Source organism: Phoca vitulina, unplaced genomic scaffold (genome assembly GCF_004348235.1).
Source record: "Phoca vitulina isolate PV1807 unplaced genomic scaffold, GSC_HSeal_1.0 scaffold28, whole genome shotgun sequence".
Taxonomy (NCBI): domain Eukaryota; kingdom Metazoa; phylum Chordata; class Mammalia; order Carnivora; family Phocidae; genus Phoca; species Phoca vitulina.
Window position 1 is genome coordinate 26,222,346 of NW_022589731.1, and position 18,083 is coordinate 26,240,428.

An 18,083-nucleotide genomic window follows, 5' to 3' on the forward strand; every position below is an offset into this window, starting at 1 on the left:
CGCAGCCAAGTGTTGTTACTGCCTCCAACGGCTCTCCTCTCACTTTCTCTGGAACCCTCTCACAACAGATTTGCACAGTCCACTCCACAGGAGCCGCTCTTGTCCCCTCAGCCATGACATCCCAACTGCTACAACCAAACGGCCCATCCTCAGCATTCATCATGCGGCGTTGAGAGCCAGCCACTCCTGCCCCTGTCTTCACCGGGCTCGGGACTCCGTGTGCTTCTGGTTCACCATTATTCCTCCTCAGCCTCCCTCGGGGTTCCGTCGGGGTCCTCTTCCCCATCCGCCCTCTCATCTGGGGTGAGCTCGCCCAGTCTCTCCTGGTTTGAAATGCCCGTAGACACTCTCATCCTCTGAATTTATGCCTCCAGGCCCCAACTGCCTTGAGTACCAGACTTCTGTGAGCAACTGCCTTTGCCTCAGCTCTGCAAGTTCTCAACCAACCTCCGCCCCTGCTCAGCTGCTCCTTCTGCAGCCGTTTCCATCTCTGGGCAAGAACCTCCTTTCCACCAGGTGCTCAGCCCACCGAAGCGCAGCCATTCCTGATTCCCTTCTGTCTCTCACACTGCATCTACCTCATCTGTAAATCCCAGGGGCTCTGCTCTTCAGGTGCTCATCCCTGATATCTGACCTCTTCTCACCCCCCACCAGCACATTCATGACCCCCCAACCCTCATCCCTTTGCCCAGGATGACCCAACAACCTTGTCAGGAGGCTCCCTGATCTGACCGTTGGACCCTACAGTCTCTTCCCTAAAGAGCAGCCACCACACTGGCCCTGTTAAAACCCAGTCATCACAACCGCCCTCTGCTCATGGCCCCACGGCCTCCTATCCTGTGTGGAGTCCATCCCACTCCCTGGCACACCCTTCTGCGCGTGGCCCCACGGATTGCTCCCTCATTTCCCTGATGTCCTCTCCCATCACCTACTGCTACACTCCAATCCCTCCTCCCCTGCTTTATTTTTCTATGCAGCCCCATCTGACTTACTACACATTTTGGATCTTTTCTCCGTTATTGTCTGTCTACCTGAGACGTACAAGCTCCCTGAGCGCAGGCTTTGTTTGCTCTGTGTACGGCCACACCCCGGAGACGGTGAACAGCGTGTGGCATGTAGCAGGAGCTGACCAGTAAATAGTATCTTTAGAGTGGACAAATGTTCCTATTTGGGAATGATCATCTTCTAGTGGTGTGATATGGTCACTGCCAAAATTTACAATGAAAGAAGGTATGTTTTCAGATTCATAAAACCCACAAATGAATAATCCCTCCATATGCCACAAAGACAACCACGAATGAAAGAACAATGGGTCACATCGTACTGAAACACCAAAAGTTTCCCTAAGATTGTATCCTGGGGCTCAAAGAACCTCTGAACTAACAATTTGGTAGACAACGTGAGACCTGTGCAGCGCTGCGGTCAAAGGGGGGACACAGAATTCCCGGGGAGCGCTCGGTGTTTGAGAAGCATTCATAGCGGGGAGGACGCGCACAGGTGCGGCGCGGCCCCGGTGCTCCGTCCGCCGGCCTCCGAGCGCGCCCTCCATTGGCTGCTCCGCCCAGGGACCGCGCTCCCATTGGCCGAGGCTCAGACTGGGGGCGGGCCCGGCTTGCGCTGGGGGCGAGGGCCTCCTCGAGCCCTCCCACGACCCCGCGAGAGAGGCTGGCGGTGAGCGGCAGCCTAGCGGCTGGTCTGCGAGGGCGCGCCCACCGCGAGTCCCTGCAGCCCCGCCGCCCCGGACGCCCCCGTCCCGTTCGGGATGATGCCGGGCTCGGGCCGGGGGGCGTGGCGCAGTAGGAGGCGGCCTGCGCAGGCGCAGTCGGCGCGCCCCGCAGCCCCCGGCAGCCCCCGCGGCCGCGCGCCGCGCCGCGCCCCGCCCCGCCCACGCAGGGTAGCCTCCCGGCGGCCCCGCCCCCGCCCGGGCGGGCGGAGGAGGCGGAGGGGGATGACGTCATCGAGCGGAGCGACGGGCATTGGGCGCCATTTTGAAAAGGGAAAAAAAAAATCCCTCCCCGGCAGCCGCGGTGGCGGCGGCGGCGGCCGGGCTGAGGTGCTCGGGCGGCAGCAGCGCGGCGGCCGCCTCCTTCGTGCGCCGCCGCCTTGGTGTCCGCCCGCCCGTCCGCCGGCCGGCCGGCCATGGCAGGTGAGGGGCCCGCGCGGGGCGGGGCGGGCGCCTGGTGGGGGTCCCGGGCGGGGGGTTGGACGCGGGGCGGGAGCGGGGCCCTGACGCGCCCGGTGTGTGTTCGCAGGAGCCGGAGGCGGCGGCTGCCCCGCGGGCGGCAACGACTTGCAGTGGTGCTTCTCGCAGGTCAAGGGGGCCGTCGACGAGGACGTGGCCGAAGGTAAGGCCGCGCACCTGGCGCGGGGGGCCGGGCTCCGTCGGGCACCGCCGCGCGGGCGCACGGGTGCCCCTCCCCCACCTCGGCCCCCGGCGAAGCCCCCGCTCCCGGCCTGCGGGGCGGCCCCGCGGGGTTACGTAAGGGAGCCAAGGTCACGGAGCCTCACGAGGAGCGTCCCGGGCTCCTCCCAGCGCAGGTGGCTGCCGGCTGCGTCCGGTGGCGCCGCGGCGGGGCGGCTGCAGGCCGGTGGGAGGCGGTGGGACGGGCGGCCTCGCCGCGGCCGCCGGGCGCCGTTCTGGGGTTCGTGGCGTGCTCGCGGCTCTCCCGCCGCACGCTGGTTTCAGAGTTCCCGGGGCTTTGTTCCCGATTGCCCTAGTCGTGACCTTCCAGGACGCGGGGCGCGGGGCTGCCCGTCCGCTCCTCCCGCCGGTACCCGAGCTGACTGTGAGCGGCTCGGTCCGCAGCGACGCAGCCACCCTCCCCTGGGCGTCGTGCCGTCGGTCGCGGACAGGCGCGGTCTCCACCGGAGTCACACCTTCCTTGCCCCCAGTAACGGGGACCCTGAGCGGCGGGCCTCCCGCGACCTTCGCTCCCTGCCCCCCCCCCCCCCCCGGCAGCGTGACGTCGGGAGATTCTCGGGCCCCCGGGACGAACCGCGCTCGGATTGCTGAACACGTAAAACTGCACTTCAAGACACTTGTAGGGATGTGTACGATTTGAGGTTTGAAACTGGGTGGTTTTGTATAAATGATCGGTTTCTCCTACGTTCACTTAAGGTGTGTTAGTTTGTTTTACGTGTGCCGAGTGCGTGACGGTTCACGTCCACTGTTTTTACCGGGAGTAAAGCAAAACGCACTTGCTTGGAGTGATGCCCATCTCCATCTCTGGTTTCCCTTTTCTAAAAAAGTGTTGACGAGCTGAATGAATTAACGGTGAAATCTGACTGAAATGGTGTGTTTTCAGTGGGATGTTGCACTTTGAAAATGGTATTTAAAAAATCTTCACAGAAGTAATTTTGTTCACTCAGTCAAACTGATTGGAACTTTCTGCAGTTTTAAATCCCTACTTTACAGTTTAGAATAGATCTAGAAGTTTGGTGTTGCAAGTTGTCTTTTTTTGTAAGGTGTCCTTGTGGTCATTACTTGGTGTTTTTCGGTTGTGTGTGTGGACTTCCTCCGGTCTCCCGCGCGGGCTCTGGCCGTGGCGCTCGGGGGGGCAGACGCCTTTGGGCTCCGGGGAGCGCGGCGGCGTGTGCGGAACTGTGCGATTGCCGTCGAAGTCAGTGATGCAGGAAGCGGGATTGTCAGCGCCTGGGGACTGTTGAGCAAGGAGCGTAAAGAAGCTTGTGCCCAACTCAGCCGCGACGGAGAACTGTTGGGAGGACGTAATTACGTTGGTAATTGGAAGGAGGTTCTCGTGCCCCGATGCGTGGCGCCCTTGATTTGTTGAGGTCTGTGGCCTGTGCTGTTTGTCCTGGCCTGCGCCCCACATGGAGGAGCTCCGCTGGAACCCCGCGGGGTGGGTGTCTTCTGCTTCCCCACGACTGAGGCGCAGGCGGGGCCCTGTGCCCCGAGGGAGGGCGGCTCCCGCAGCAGGAGGCAGCTCAGGGCTCCGTGCCTGAGCAGGGCGTGCAGTGGACAGAGGCTTCTGATTTCCTCGTTGTTTTTGAAACTGATAGTTCGGGGGACTCGAATCCAGCTCCTGAAGGAAGTATGGTACTGTGTAAAATTTGATGGCTTTTTCTTTTCTAAGAGTGGGGTTTTGCTTCGGCTCGGGCCAGGTCAGCAGAGCACCGTCGGATTTCTCATCTCCTGCAGGTAGGAGTGGAGCTAGGCTCAGAGGGAAACTGGTAATTGTCCTGCTGCTGACAGGATGCAGGAGTGACGGTCACTGCTCCTCCCCCTGCGGCTAGCTGCTTGTGGCTGTGCTCATCACCCTCTGCAGGTGGCATAGGCGAACTTTGATGCCCAGAGAAGCAAGAGTCAAGAGTAAAAACTGGGGGAGGCTTCCAAAAGGAAGTGAGAAATGGTTTGTTAGCTTGTATCTCCAAATCCTTGTGCTCCAGGTCGCGAGCACTGTGTGGAAGCTGTTAAGTATCGTGTAGATTTCCACGTGTGGTGCTCAGTCACCATTGCCCAGTCCCCAGGCCCTACGCCCTTTCCTTGGGCAACTTCCACTGGACAAATGCCTTTTGCAGATGCCACACGATATTACAGTCCTTTGCTAGTCTGTCTCCTCCAGCTTGAAGGCTGGCTGCCCCCCCCCCAAAAAAAAAACACCTTGTAGAGGACGCCGTCTGGGGTAGTTACAGCCAACAGACAATGAGTGCTCACTGTGCTCCTGATGTGCCTCTTACCTGGATCCATTAGTTCCCTCTTCACGCAGGCCTAGGAGAATGGGCCTGTTCTTCCCAGTTCTAGATGTAGAAGCCGAGGCACCGAGGGCCGTTGAGTTGGTCAGCAGCCACTGTAAGGGCAGAGCCAGGGTTTGAAGCCAGGCCGGCTGGCCCCAGACCCCATGCGTGCTGGACTGCTTCAGGGAGCGTTTGTGGCCAGTCCTGCTGCAGCCCTTGCTGGGGGACGTGGCTGCCAGCCTTGGGACGGCTCTTCTAAAGCTCACAGGAGCCCTCACTGGCCGGAATTGTAGGAGATGGCTTCTGACTTCTGAAAGCAAATGAAAATGAGATGCCTTGAGAGGAAGTACCTATCCCAGGGTTGGAAGGTTAGGAACAAGGGTTAAAACATGGCCACCAAAGAGCAGATGTCACAAAGACGATTTGATGGGAAGAGCCTGACACCCCCGCACACCCAGCAGACGATGCAGTAATTTTGTGTGCGAGTTACTTCAGCATGATTGTACTTGCCTTCTTGCAGGGAAGCTTTGGGTCCTGCTGCCTTTGCACACTGATTGCTTTTCCAGAGAAACAGTGGGGAGGGCTGGAGAGGGCTTTGTAGCTATGACCTGGTTTTATAGCTTTCTGTATAGCTTGATGGCCGCTGGTTCATCATCGGTAATTTCACGTGTCTTGACTTTATACTTGATGGTTTTGTTTTAATCTGTTTCTTAATCCGTGATCTGGTCTGTGGTCTTGAATTGGACGTTAATCTTTTCCTAAAGAGATAAAACTAAAGGTTCATCTGTAATTCCAGCTTAAGTCTGGGGAGTTGTATAAATCCTATGGGTATCTCGGTGACGTGGTACGGCCTTTCTAAAGGGGTTTATGTAGATATATTAGTAGAGGAAAACCTTGAAGTTGGGGAAGGGAAACAAAAATTAAGGGCACTTGGGTATCAATACCAGGAAGATACTGTGTTTCATGGGATGTGAGCTACATCTGATTTCAGAAATGTTAACATGTAGGAACCTGTGCTCCCTAGAATCAGTGAAATCCAGTATTTGTGAATGCAAAACTTTTCGATCATATTTATTATTTTTAGGGTATTGTGGGTTTTTTTTTTCTGTACATAGAAAATGATCATTCAGTATTTATCATTGGTTTTTTTTTTTAAGTTGTGATGGGACACTGTGTCTGGTTATTTAAAGTATTCCTAATCTGATACATTGTCTGCATTCCATTGTAGGATTCCCATTTACTTAATATTTGTATCTGTGCCATTGAAAAAGTCCTCCAGGAAAGCATCTTGTGGCGGAAAGCCATCAAACAAGAAAACGATCTAGTAACATTCTTGCTGTTTAATTTAGGAGAGAGCTTCATGGGGAGATTGTGTCATTAGGAAATCAGGTATGTGTGGTTTTCCTAAGATTAAGGCATTTCACATACTTAGGAGCACAGCTACATTGTAATGCTTCTGAAATCAGGCTGCATGTTCAAGAAGCTGGACTGATCTTAGTTATGTAATCAGATGTAAGTGTAAGATTTATGGTAATATTAAATCATACTCCTCAATTTTCTTTTTTATTCCTTGGTTTTAAAAGTCTTGTTTTGATGGGAAATTCTGGGTTTAGTTCATGTCTGCCATTTATCAGGTGTGAAGGCCCATTCTGAACCTCAGCTCACTTATCTAGAAATTATATCAAAAGATTTTTGTCAGGGGGCGCCTAGGTGGCTCAGTTGGTTGGGCATCTGCCTTCAGCTCAGGTCGTGGTCCCAGAGTCCTGAGTGCTGAGAGTTCCGAGTCGGGATCCCTGCTTAGCGGGGCATCTGCTTCTCTCTCTCCCTCTGCCCCCCATGCTCACTCTCTCTCTCTCTCTCTCTCTCAAACAAAGACATAAAATCTTTAAGGAAAAAAAAAGAAGAAGAAGATTTTTGTCAGGATTAAACACTCTGCAGTGCTTTTGTTTCTTGCAAAGTGTTGTTTGAGTGTTAGGTACGATTGTTAATTAATTCTCATGTATTTTAGGGTGTTTGGGTTTGGTTGTAGCTGTATGTAGACCTAAAAATCACAGTTTCTTGGTTTTTCCTGATTTCCCCCGTCTCTTCACTCACCCTAGATCCCTTCAATTAGGCCTAACCTCTTGGCTTTTCCATTATTATTCGGTGCTCCTTTCTTGCTCGTATTTCTTGCTCATACTCTGTGATTCTTGCTCATGTTTCTTTCCCGACTGAGAATATTCTTTGTTTCCTGCCTACCTTCCACACCCTACTTACTAGTCCTTTTCACGGTCCACTTTCTTTACAAATCACTGTTCAGCCACTCTTAACACCTCATGTTCTGTCTTAGAGTGTGACCTTTCCCTTTACTTAGCATATCGTAGTATTTAGCCCTCGGCTTTATCCTCCTTGTTTTTCCCCAGTTTAGCACATGGGTTAGGCTTGTCTCTTCAACTTGTTACTCAGGATATGGAAAGGCATTTGGTACAAATCCCAATTCAACCCTCTTACTAGCTTTGTGTTAACTTGACGGGTTACTTCCCTTGTGGTGTTTCTTCTGTACAACTGGGATACTATTCCCTGTGGTAACAATCCCTACAGGTTGTTAGGAAGGTTCCACATAAATGCAGGGAAAGCACTGGCAAACAGGCACGCACAGTAACTGGTAACTGTGGGAATGTTATCCTAGGAGATGCTCTCGCATAGAAGAGCTTACTCTGTGTTGCTCCCGGGAGCCAAGTGAAGAAAGTGAAGGGTGTTATGGGGACCGGCTTTCAGCTTAGTTCATCTGAAAGTTCACGACTGTGTCCTGAAGGGCAGCTGGTGTGGATGTTGGAATAGAGAAACCCCGTTCCTGTCTCCAGAAGCCCTCTCTTGAGACAGACAGGTCATTGCCCCCTCCTGAGAACAGAGCAAGTAGAGGGAACTTGCTTGAAGTGTCCCAGACACAGACTTGGGTGGGGAGTGAAGGGGAGGAAATCAGGGTGTGGCAGGGGGAGAAAGGGAAGAGAAGAAGAATGTTCCAGATGGAGGAGGCTCCAAGAGGAGATTGGAGAGAGCATGGGGCATTCTGGGAAACCAGAGTGCTTGGCCGGCTTTCTGTAGAGAGGGGAGTGGCCGGCCGTGTTGAGGGGCTGAGTGGGAGGGCCAAAGAGTGCTGAGTAACAGCCTTGAGCACCATGCTGAGGACTTCGAATTGTATCTGGAAGTGATCTCCTGATCACAAGCCTTTAAGATTCTAAGCAGAAGAGTGACATCAGCTTTACCTTTTTTAGGGAGGTCACTCTGGCCCTGGGAGAATGGTTGGTGAAGGGGGAAGAATGGAGGCCAATAGGAAGTTACTGCCTGAATAAAGGCTGGAAACGTGGGCTTACTCGAAGTCAGAGGTCTGCAGATTTTTTTTTTGTAAAGGGCCAAATAGTAAATATTTTAGACTTTGCAGGCCAGGCTGTCTCTCTGGCAGCTCCAGAGCTCAGCTCTGCCTGTGTAGCTGGAAAGCAGCCGCAGACCCCACAGAACCAAGGGGCGCGGCAGTGGGCCAGCATCCCTGTTAAAACAGCGGAGGCCGGGTTTCACCCTCAAGTTGTACTTTGCCAGCCCCTGTGCTAAACCAGTGGTTCTCAGAGCCTTTGGTTGCAGGAGGATCAGGGAGCTTGGGTTTGTATGGGTTATATCTGTCAATATTTACTGTATTTGAATTAAAACAGAAAAACTTAAAACATTTATTATTTCACTTTAAAATAATAATGAGTCTACTACATGTGAACATAACATCTTTAATGAAAAACAACTTTCCCAAAACAAACAAAAGATTTAGTGAGAAGACTGGCATTGTTTTACATTTTGAAAACCTTAAGTATAGGGGTTAATAGAAGACAGCTGGATTTTCAGATGCTCTGCTTCTGCGTTCCGTGTGTTGAAATTATTTTATTGAAATATATGAAGAAAATTTGACCTCACACTTGTATGTAGTTAGAGTAAGAATGAGTTAATAGCCTTTTCATAAAATTCTGGATCTTCTTTAACACTACTGCAAAACTGAGCACGTGGTGGTTTCTTCAAGTTCAGTTATGCTTTAGAACCTGAAACTGTCATTGAATTTTTATTCCCTGTTATGTTAAAATCCATTATTTTTGTCCTGTACTTTGAATGGATCTCTTGCTCATGTATGTGATTTGGTAACATCATACTTTGGTCATTTGGATCAAGTGTTCCAAATACGGGTACACTGGGTTATTCAGAGCTTCAAAATGTTCATACATTTCATTATAGAAGATCAAAGAAAATCACGTTTGTTAATGTCACAGCTGATTTCCTCAGAAAAGTCTTGAATCGGGAAGTAATAGAAATAGATACAAGTTTTCCAAAATTCAAATTTCCTCTTGAAAGTGTGGATATTAACATTGGCAACAAATGCTGTCAGTTATTTTCTGTGAAGTGAGAGGCTCCCTTTGTTCATTTTCAGGAAACTTCTCTGCCAGATACCCAAGTCTGAATAACCATAGTTGGTGAGTTGTTCTTTCACGTAAAAATGGCATTCCAGGAGAAGAGTGACTCGTTCAGCTTGCAATACAGACAACTGTGCATGTGCTTTTCCTTGAGACAGTCACTGTACTTGGAGGTGGGGCAGACGTGATTTATGCATAGTGACCATTTTACCACAAAGATATTAAAACAACTCATACCAAAGGATTGGGATTGAGTAAAATTAATGAGTTTGACTGTTTATCAGGACAGCCCTAGGTGAGACTGGCTTGCTTGCTTTCGTGCCTGTGCGTGCGTGCGCGAGCGTGTGTGCAAGTGCGTGTGCACGCTCCGCTGCCCAGTCGTGCTGTAAGCAAAGGTGCCACCAGTTTCCACCACCCTTGCTTTTGTTCATCCGTGCAGATGGCAGCACGTTAGTAGGAAGATCATTTTGATCTCAGGGACCTCTGGAAGGTTCCTGGGGACCCCCAGGGGTCCACAGACAACACTTTGAGAACTGCTGCTTTAAAGTGAGCTCTAAGCAGTAGGAATAAAAGATAGGGCAGATTTCAAGATCAGCTGTCCTTTCTCATCTTTACTGGATTTTATTGTTTTTGTCACTATAAAAGCAGAGCATTCAATATTTAAAGAAAAATTAAATGATATGGATGTATAAAGAGTAAAAGTGAAATGTCCTCTTCACTGCCGTCCAGGAATCCTCCCCAGAGGTAACTACTCTTAACTGTTGTGTGTGCATTTTTAGACCACTTCCTATGCATTTATTCATTTCTATTTTAAAACTTAGTTTGTATATAAGCAGTTTTGTTTTTTGTTTTTTTTCCAAAATGTGAATCCTGTTATAAACGTTGTTTTGCACCTTTTTTGCATCCCTAGTATGTAATTTAAGATTTTACAGTGACCCAGGCTTTCTGCTGAGCTGTGTACATAGCTGACCTCGTTGACTGCTGCAGCCACTCCGTGAGATAGAAGTGCTCCTCTTGCCTTTGTCTGGTAAATGAGAAAACTGCCTCTCGGGAACATTAGTCACTTTGCCCAAGGTCACAGAGCTAGTGGATGCTAGCGTCAGGATCCATCCAGTCCAGGTGTTCTGAGTCCAAAGCCCATACTTAAATAATTTTAACCATGCTGTCTTGTGGCATAGCTCTGTTTGGTCTCTTTTGATGGCTGGATATTGTTGCATTATACTAATTAGGTCATCTATTTAACTAGTCTCATTGGTGGTTTCCAGTTTTTGCTGTTACTAAAGATGCCACGGTAAATAGTATAGTCGCCCACCTGCCCGTGCGGGAATTTCTGTGGCTAGATTCCTAGGAATGGACACACTGGCAAATCTTGATGCTGCCAAATTGCCCTCCCAAAGACGATGCCAATTTAAACCTTCCCCAGGAGTTCTCTTTACCCCATTCACTGACTGAGAACATCAGGCTTTTTCATGTTAGCTGTCTTCACGGCAAATCTAATGCTGTAATTTGTGTTTCCTTACCAGTTAGCAACAGAGGCTTTTTATTGACGATTTGTTTCTTCTGTGAATTGTTAGATTACATCATTTCTCCGGTTTTCACCTGAGCTTTTCGAAAATCAATTTTTAAATTTTTTTTTTTTTTAAGATTTTATTTATTTGCGAGAGAGAGAATGAGAGACAGAGAGCATGAGAGGGAGGAGGGTCAGAGGGAGAAGCAGACTCCCTGCTGAGCAGGGAGCCTGATGTGGGACTCGATCCCGGGACTCCAGGATCATGACCTGAGCTGAAGGCAGTCGCTTAACCAACTGAGCCACCCAGGCGCCCTGAAAATCAATTTTTAAAAGCTCTTTATACATTATGAATAGTAACCTCTAAATATTTTTTACTATAAACCTTGAATTTTAATTCTTCTGCCCCCTAGTTCATATGCTCTCCTACCCAGAGTTCAGTTAAGTCTGCTAAACATGTATCTTTTACAAGGGGATTTTTTGTTGCTATTGCTGCTGTTGGAAATTAAGGAAAGTCAGATCTGTGTGTGGGTCAGTAGTGGTTTAGACTGCGAATGGTAAGTGGGACAGGAAGGGTGGCTCATAAATTGAACATAAATAGAAGCTGGAGTTCAGAGCTCAGAGGCGGGGACCAACCCTGAAAACAGAAATCCTGGACAGGGCCTTGGGCTCAGAGCGTGGAACAGACTGTGGCCTGCTTGATCTCCATCCGTCAGAAAACCACAACTAAAATAGGGATGCAGGTGTGTGAATGCACAGAACACGTTTGTCTTTTTTTTTTTTTTAATATTTTATTTATTTGACAGAGAGAGACATAGTGAGAGAGGGAACACAAGCAGAGGGACTGGTAGAAGGAGAAGCAGGCTTCCCACGGAGCAGGGAGCCTGATGTGGGGCTTGATCCCAGGATCCTGGGATCATGACCTGAGCCGAAGGCAGACGCTTAACGACTAAGCCACCCAGGCGCCCCACGTTTGCCTTTTTCTAAATTTTGCACAATACCGAGCATAATGTTGGCCCACAGGACATGTTTTAATAAATTGTGAGTTCTCAGTCCTCATCCTTGCCCCAAAGGTAGCAAGTTCCCAGATGATAATTAGGAAATTTGGGGTGAAAAAAGCAGATGAGAGGTCTTCATCTTTAACCTTATCTATAGGCATGTAATTCACTTTTAAAAGGGATAAGTGAAAGAGTTAATATAAATCATCAAAGAAATGGTATTGAGCAAAGAAATTTTAAAGTAGTGGTGAGGTTTTACTTTTGTTTGACATTTCTGGAAAGAGTATCTATGCTCATTTTTTGGAGGGCAGTTTAGCATATGTGTCTGTTAAACTTTTTTTTTTTTAAAGATTTTTAATTTATTTATTTGACAGAGACACAGCGAGAGAGGGAACACAAGCAGGGGGAGTGGGAGAGGGAGAAGCAGGCTTCCCGCGGAGCAGGGAGCCCGATGCGGGCGGGGCTTGATCCCAGGACTCTGGGATCATGACCTGAGCCAAAGGCAGACGCCTAACGACTGAGCCACCCAGGCGCCCCTGTAACTGTTAAACTTAAAGCCAGGTTGCAACCCCATGATTCCACCTGCAGGAACCCTGCAGGAGCATGCCAGCACTGCAGGATCATGTGTTTACAGAGTTGTGCACTGTGCAGCAAGCAGACATCCGGAAAAACTGAAATGCCCAAAAGTGGTGAAGTGATTAAAAGCATTATGGTAATAAATGAATGAATGAATGAATAAAAATAAAAATAAAAATTATGGTATGCCCATATTGTGCATTAAAGGGGTCCATACCTGTCGGAAAGCAGTCTGTGACATGAGGTTAAAAACAGCAGCTTGGGGCGCCTGGGTGGCTCAGTTGGTTAAGCAGCTGCCTTCAGCTCAGGTCATAATCCTGGAGTCCCAGGATTGAGTCCTGCATTGGGCTACCTGCTCAGCAGGGAGTCTACTTCTCCCTCTGATCCTACCCCCTCTCTTGCGCGCCAGCGCTCTCTCTCTCTCTCAGATAAACAAATTCTTTAAAAAAAACAACAACAACAACAGCTTGCAGAACAGCATTCCGCTGTAAAACGGAGTGTGGTTGTAAATGCATAGGTGTGAAGGTGCCCTGCCCAGTGGTTCACAGTGGGGGCCTGTGGAGAGCAGGGGCTCACATTTACACTGACGAAGGACGTCTGCTTTTATGCCGTATGCTTCTGTATTGTTACGTGTTTCACACCAAGGATGCATTGTGTTTTGTAATGATAAGGAGAAAAGGGCCCCTAAGAAAAGGAAAAGACTAGCTCTCTAAGAATGAACCCAGGAGAGTTCCCCTTACTGCTCATGAGCACCTGCTGTTTGGGCTGGTCTCACTGTGTGCGAAAACTCCCTGAACACTGCCGCTGACTTTTCATGTTTCTGCTCCCGGCATCTCGAATGGCAAAATATATATCCATAAAAGCACACCCTTTAAAAAGCACTGGTATCATTAACTAGATTTAAAACAAAGCCAAACAATAACCTAGCTAATAATTATTGAAAGGTGGGGGGGCTTCAATGCCTTTTGTGCATCCCAGTGCATTCGTAAGTACACCTAACTTCATAAAGCGGCGGGGGCTACGTCCAGCTTTGTTTCTGCTGTTCACAGTAAGCCATCTACCTGCATGTTTTAAAGAAATATTATGATGTCATTGTTTTCAGGATACACCTTACATGTAGGAGAAGTATTTTAAATCTTCAGACTGTTTGCCACCTCATATTTTGATAAACTCTGTAAGTTACCTTTAAACAAAATAACCTACATACATATTATTAACATGATACAATAATAATAAATAGTCTTGCTTTCAATATCTGGTCTTATTTCCTTCAGATTTTCTTCTTTTTTTTTAATTTTATTATGTTATGTTAATCACCATACATTACATCATTAGTTTTTGAGGTAGTGTTCCATGATTCATTGTTTGTGTGTAGCACCCAGTGCTCCATTCAGTACGTGCCCTCTTTAATACCCATCACCAGGCTAACCCATCCCCCCACCCCCCTCCCCTCTAGAACCCTCAGTTTGTTTCTCAGAGTCCATAGTGTCTCATGGTTCATCTCCCCCTCCGATTTTCCCCCCTTCATTTTTCCCTTCCTATTATCTTTTTTTTTTTTTTTTTAACATATATTTTTTGTTACAGAGGTACAGGTCTTTGATTCATCAGTCTTACACAATTCACAGCACTCACCATAGCACATACCCTTCCCAATGTCTTATCACCCAGCCATCCCATCCCTCCCACCCCCCACCACTCCAGAAACCCTAAGTTTGTTTCCTGAGATTAAGAATTCCTCATATCAGTGAGATCATATGATACATGTCTTTCTCTGATTGACTTACTTCACTTAGCGTAATACCCTCTAGTTCCATCCACGTCATTGCAAATGGCAAGATTTTGTTTTTTGTGGGTTTTTTTTTTCTTGATGGCTGCATAATATTCCGTTGCATATATATACACCACATCTTCTTTATCCATTCATCTGTTGATGGACATCTTGGCTGTTTCCACAGTTTGGCTATTGTGGACATTGCTGCTATAAACATTGGGGTGCACGTACCCCTTCGGATCCCTACATTTGTATCTTTGGGGTAAATACCCAGGAGTGCAATTGCTGGGTCATAGGGTAGCTCTATTTTCAACTTCTTGAGGAACCTCCATACTGTTCTCCAGAGTGGCTGCACCAGCTTGCATTCCCACCAACAGTGTAGGAGGGTTCCCCTTTCTCCGCATCCCCGCCAACATCTGTCCTTTCCTGACTTGTTAATTTTAGCCATTCTGACTGGTGTGAGGCGGTATCTCATTGAGGTTTTGATTTGGATTTCCCTGATGCCGTGTGATGTTGAGCACTTTTTCATGTGTCTGTTGGCCATTTGGATGTCTTCTTTGGAAAAATGTCTGTACATGTTTTCTGCCCATTTCTTGATTGGATTCTTTGTTCTTTGGGTGTTGAGTTTGATAAGTTCTTTATAGATTTTGGATACCAGCCCTTTATCTGATATGTCATTTGCAAATACCTTCTCCCATTCTGTCGGTTGTCTTTTGGCTTTGTTGACTGTTTCTTTTGCTGTGCAAAAGCTTTTTATCTTGATGAGGTCCCAATAGTTCATTTTTGCCCTTGCTTCCCTTGCCTTTGGCGATGTTTCTAGGAAAAAGTTGCTGCGGCTGAGGTCGTAGAGGTTGCTGCCTGTGTTCTTTAGGATTTTGATGGACTCCTGTCTTACATTTAGGTCTTTCATCCATTTGGAGTCTATTTTTGTGTATGGTATAAGGAAATGGTCCAGTTTCATTCTTCTGCATGTGGCTGTCCAATTTTCCCAACACCATTTGTTGAAGAGACTGTCTTGTTTCCATTGGACATTCTTTCCTGCTTTGTCAAAGATTAGTTGACCATAGAGTTGAGGGTCCATTTCTGGGCTCTCTGTTCTGTTCCATTGATCTATGTGTCTGTTTTTGTGCCAGTATCATACTGTCTTGATGATGACAGCTTTGTAATAGAGCTGGAAGTCCGGAATTGTGATGCCGCCAGATTTGCTTTTCTTTTTCAACATTCCTCTGGCTATTCGGGGTCTTTTCTAGTTCCATACAAATTTTAGGATTATTTGTTCCATTTATTTGAAAAAAGTGGATGGTATTTTGATAGGGATTGCATTGAATGTGTAGATTGCTCTAGGTAGCGTTGACATCTTCACAATATTTGTCCTTCCAATTCATGAGCATGGAACATTTTTCCATTTCTTTGTGTCTTCCTCAATTTCTTTCATGAGTATTTTATAGTTTTCTGAGTACAGAATCTTTGCCTCTTTGGTTGGATTTATTTCTAGGTATCTTATGGTTTTGGGTGCAGTTGTAAATGGGATCGACTCCTTAATTTCTCTTTCTTCTGTCTTGTTGTTGGTGTATAGGAATGCCACTGATTTCTGTGCATTGATTTTATATCCTGCCACTTTACTGAATTCCTGTATGAGTTCTGGCAGTTTTGGGGTGGACTCTTTTGGGTTTTCCACATAAAGTATCATATCATCTGCAAAGAGTGAGAGTTTGACTTCTTCTTTGCCGATTCAGATGCCTTTTATTTCTTTTTGTTGTCTGATTGCTGTGGCTAGGACTTCTAATACTATGTTCAATAGCAGTGGTGATAGTGGACATCCCTGCCATGTTCCTGACCTTAGGCGAAAAGCTCTCAGTTTTTCCCCATTGAGAATGATATTCGCTGTGGGTTTTTCATAGATGGCTTTTATGATATTGAGGTATGTACCCTCTATCCCTACACTCTGAAGAGTTTTAATCAAGAAAGGATGCTGTACTTTGTCAAAATGCTTTTTCTTCATCTATTGAGAGGATCGTATGGTTCTTGTTCTTTCTTTTATTAATGTTATCAATCACATTAAATTATCAATCACATTGATTGATTTGCGGATGTTGAACCAACCTCGCAGCCCAGGAATAAATCCCACTTGGTCGTGGTGAATAATCCTTTTAATGTACTGTTGGATCCTATTGGCTGTATTCTGGTGAGAATTTTTGCATTCATGTTCATCAGGGATATTGGTCTGTAATTCTCCTTTTTGATGGGGTCTTTGATATTGGGATCAAGGTAATGCTGGCCTCATAAAATGAGTTTGGAAGTTTTTCTTCCATTTCTATTTTTTGGAACAGTTTCAGAAGAATAGGTATTAATTCTTCTTTAAATGTTTGGTAGAATTCCCCTGGGAAGCCATCTGGCCCTGGGTTCTTGTTTGTTGGGAGATTTTTTTTTTTGTTTTTTAATTGGGAGATTTTTGATTGCTGCTTCAATTTCCTTAGTGGTTATAGGTCTGTTCAGGTTTTCTATTTCTTCCTGGTTCAGTTTTGGTAGTTTATACATCTCTAGGAATGCATCCATTTCTTCCAGATTGTCTGATTAGCTGGCATATAGTTGCCCATAATATGTTCTTATAATTGTTTGTATTTCTTTGGTGTTGGTTGTTCTCTCTTCTCTTTCATTCATGATTTTATTTATTTGGGTCTTTTCTCTTTTCTTTTTGATGTCTGGCCAGGGGTTTATCAGTCTTACTAATTCTTTCAGAGAACCAGGTCCTAGTTTCATTGATCTGTTCTACTGTTCTTTTGGTTTCTATTTCATTGATTTCTGCTCTGATCTTTATTATTTCTCTTCTCCACTGGGTTTAGGCTTTATTTGCTGTTCTTTCTCCAGCTCCTTTAGGTGTAGGGTTAGGTTGTGTATTTGAGACCTTTCTTGTTTCTTGAGAAAGGCTTGTATTGCTATATACTTTCCACTTAGGACCGCCTTTGCTGCATCCCAAAGATTTTGAACAGTTGTGTTTTCATTTTCATTGGTTTCCATGGATTTTTTTAATTCTTCTTATTTTCCTGGTTGACCCATTCATTCTTTAGTAGGATGCTCTTTAGCCTCCATATATTTGAGTTCTTTCCGACTTTCCTCTTGTGATTGAGTTCTAGTTTCAAAGCATTGTGGTCGGAAAATATGCAGGGAATGATCCCAGTTTTGGTACTGTTTGAGACCTGATTTGTGACCTAGGATGTGATCTATTCTGGAGAATGTTCCAAGGGCATTAGAGAAGAATGTGTATTCTGTTGCTTTGGGATGGAATGTTCTGAATATATCTGTGAAGTGCATTTGGTCCAGTGTGTCATTTAAAGTCTTTATTTCCTTGTTGATCTTTTGCTTAGATGATCTGTCCCTTTTAGTGAGGGGGTTGTTAAAGTCCCCTACTCTTACTATATTGTTGTCGATGTGTTTCTTCGATTTTGTTATTAATTGGCTTATATAATTGGCTGCTCCCATGTTAGGGACATAAATATTTACAATTGTTAGATCTTCCTGTTGGATAGACCCTTTAAGTATGATATAGTGTCCTTCCTCATCTCTTATTATAGTCTTTGGTTTAAAATCTAATTTGTCTGATACAAGGATTGCCACCCCAGCTTTCTTTTGGTGTCCATTAGCATGGTAAATGTTTTCCACCCCCTCACTTTCAATCTGGAGGTGTCTTCGGGTCTAAAATGAGTCTCTTGCAGACAGCATATTGATGGGTCTTGTTTTTTTATCCAGTCTGATACCCTGTGTCTTTTGATTGGGATATTTAGCCCATTTACATTCAGGGTAACTATTGGAAAGATATGAATTTAGTGCCATTGTATTGCCTGTAAGGTGACTATTACTGTATGTTGTCTCTGTTCCTTTCTGGTCTATGTTACTTTTAGGCTCTCTCTTTGCTTAGAGGACCTCTTTCAATATTTCTTGTCGGGCTGGTTTCGTGTTTGCAAATTCCTTTAGTTTTTGTTTGTCTTGGAAGCTTTTTATCTCTCCTTCTATTTTCAATGACAGCCTAGCTGGATATAGTATTCTTGGCTGCATATTTTTCTCGTTTAGTGCTCTAAATATATCATGCCACTCCTTTCTGGCCTGCCAGA

At 46.7% G+C, this 18,083-nt stretch overlaps 1 protein-coding gene across 2 annotated transcripts in view; it reads left to right on the forward strand.

The window, feature by feature from the left end:
- The first annotated feature begins 2,081 nt into the window (after positions 1-2,081).
- PPP2R2D (protein phosphatase 2 regulatory subunit Bdelta) overlaps positions 2,082-18,083 on the forward strand; it is a 56,513-nt gene continuing 40,511 nt past the window's right edge. Inside the window, exons 1-2 of one of the 2 annotated variants that reach the window (XM_032423041.1) lie at positions 2,082-2,146; positions 2,253-2,345. In XM_032423041.1, coding sequence (XP_032278932.1) covers positions 2,140-2,146; positions 2,253-2,345 — 100 coding nt within the window. In that variant the 5' untranslated portion in view covers positions 2,082-2,139. Of the gene's footprint in view, positions 2,147-2,252; positions 2,346-9,139; positions 9,183-18,083 lie in introns of those variants that run through there. The other variant, XM_032423043.1, reaches the window with a different exon arrangement.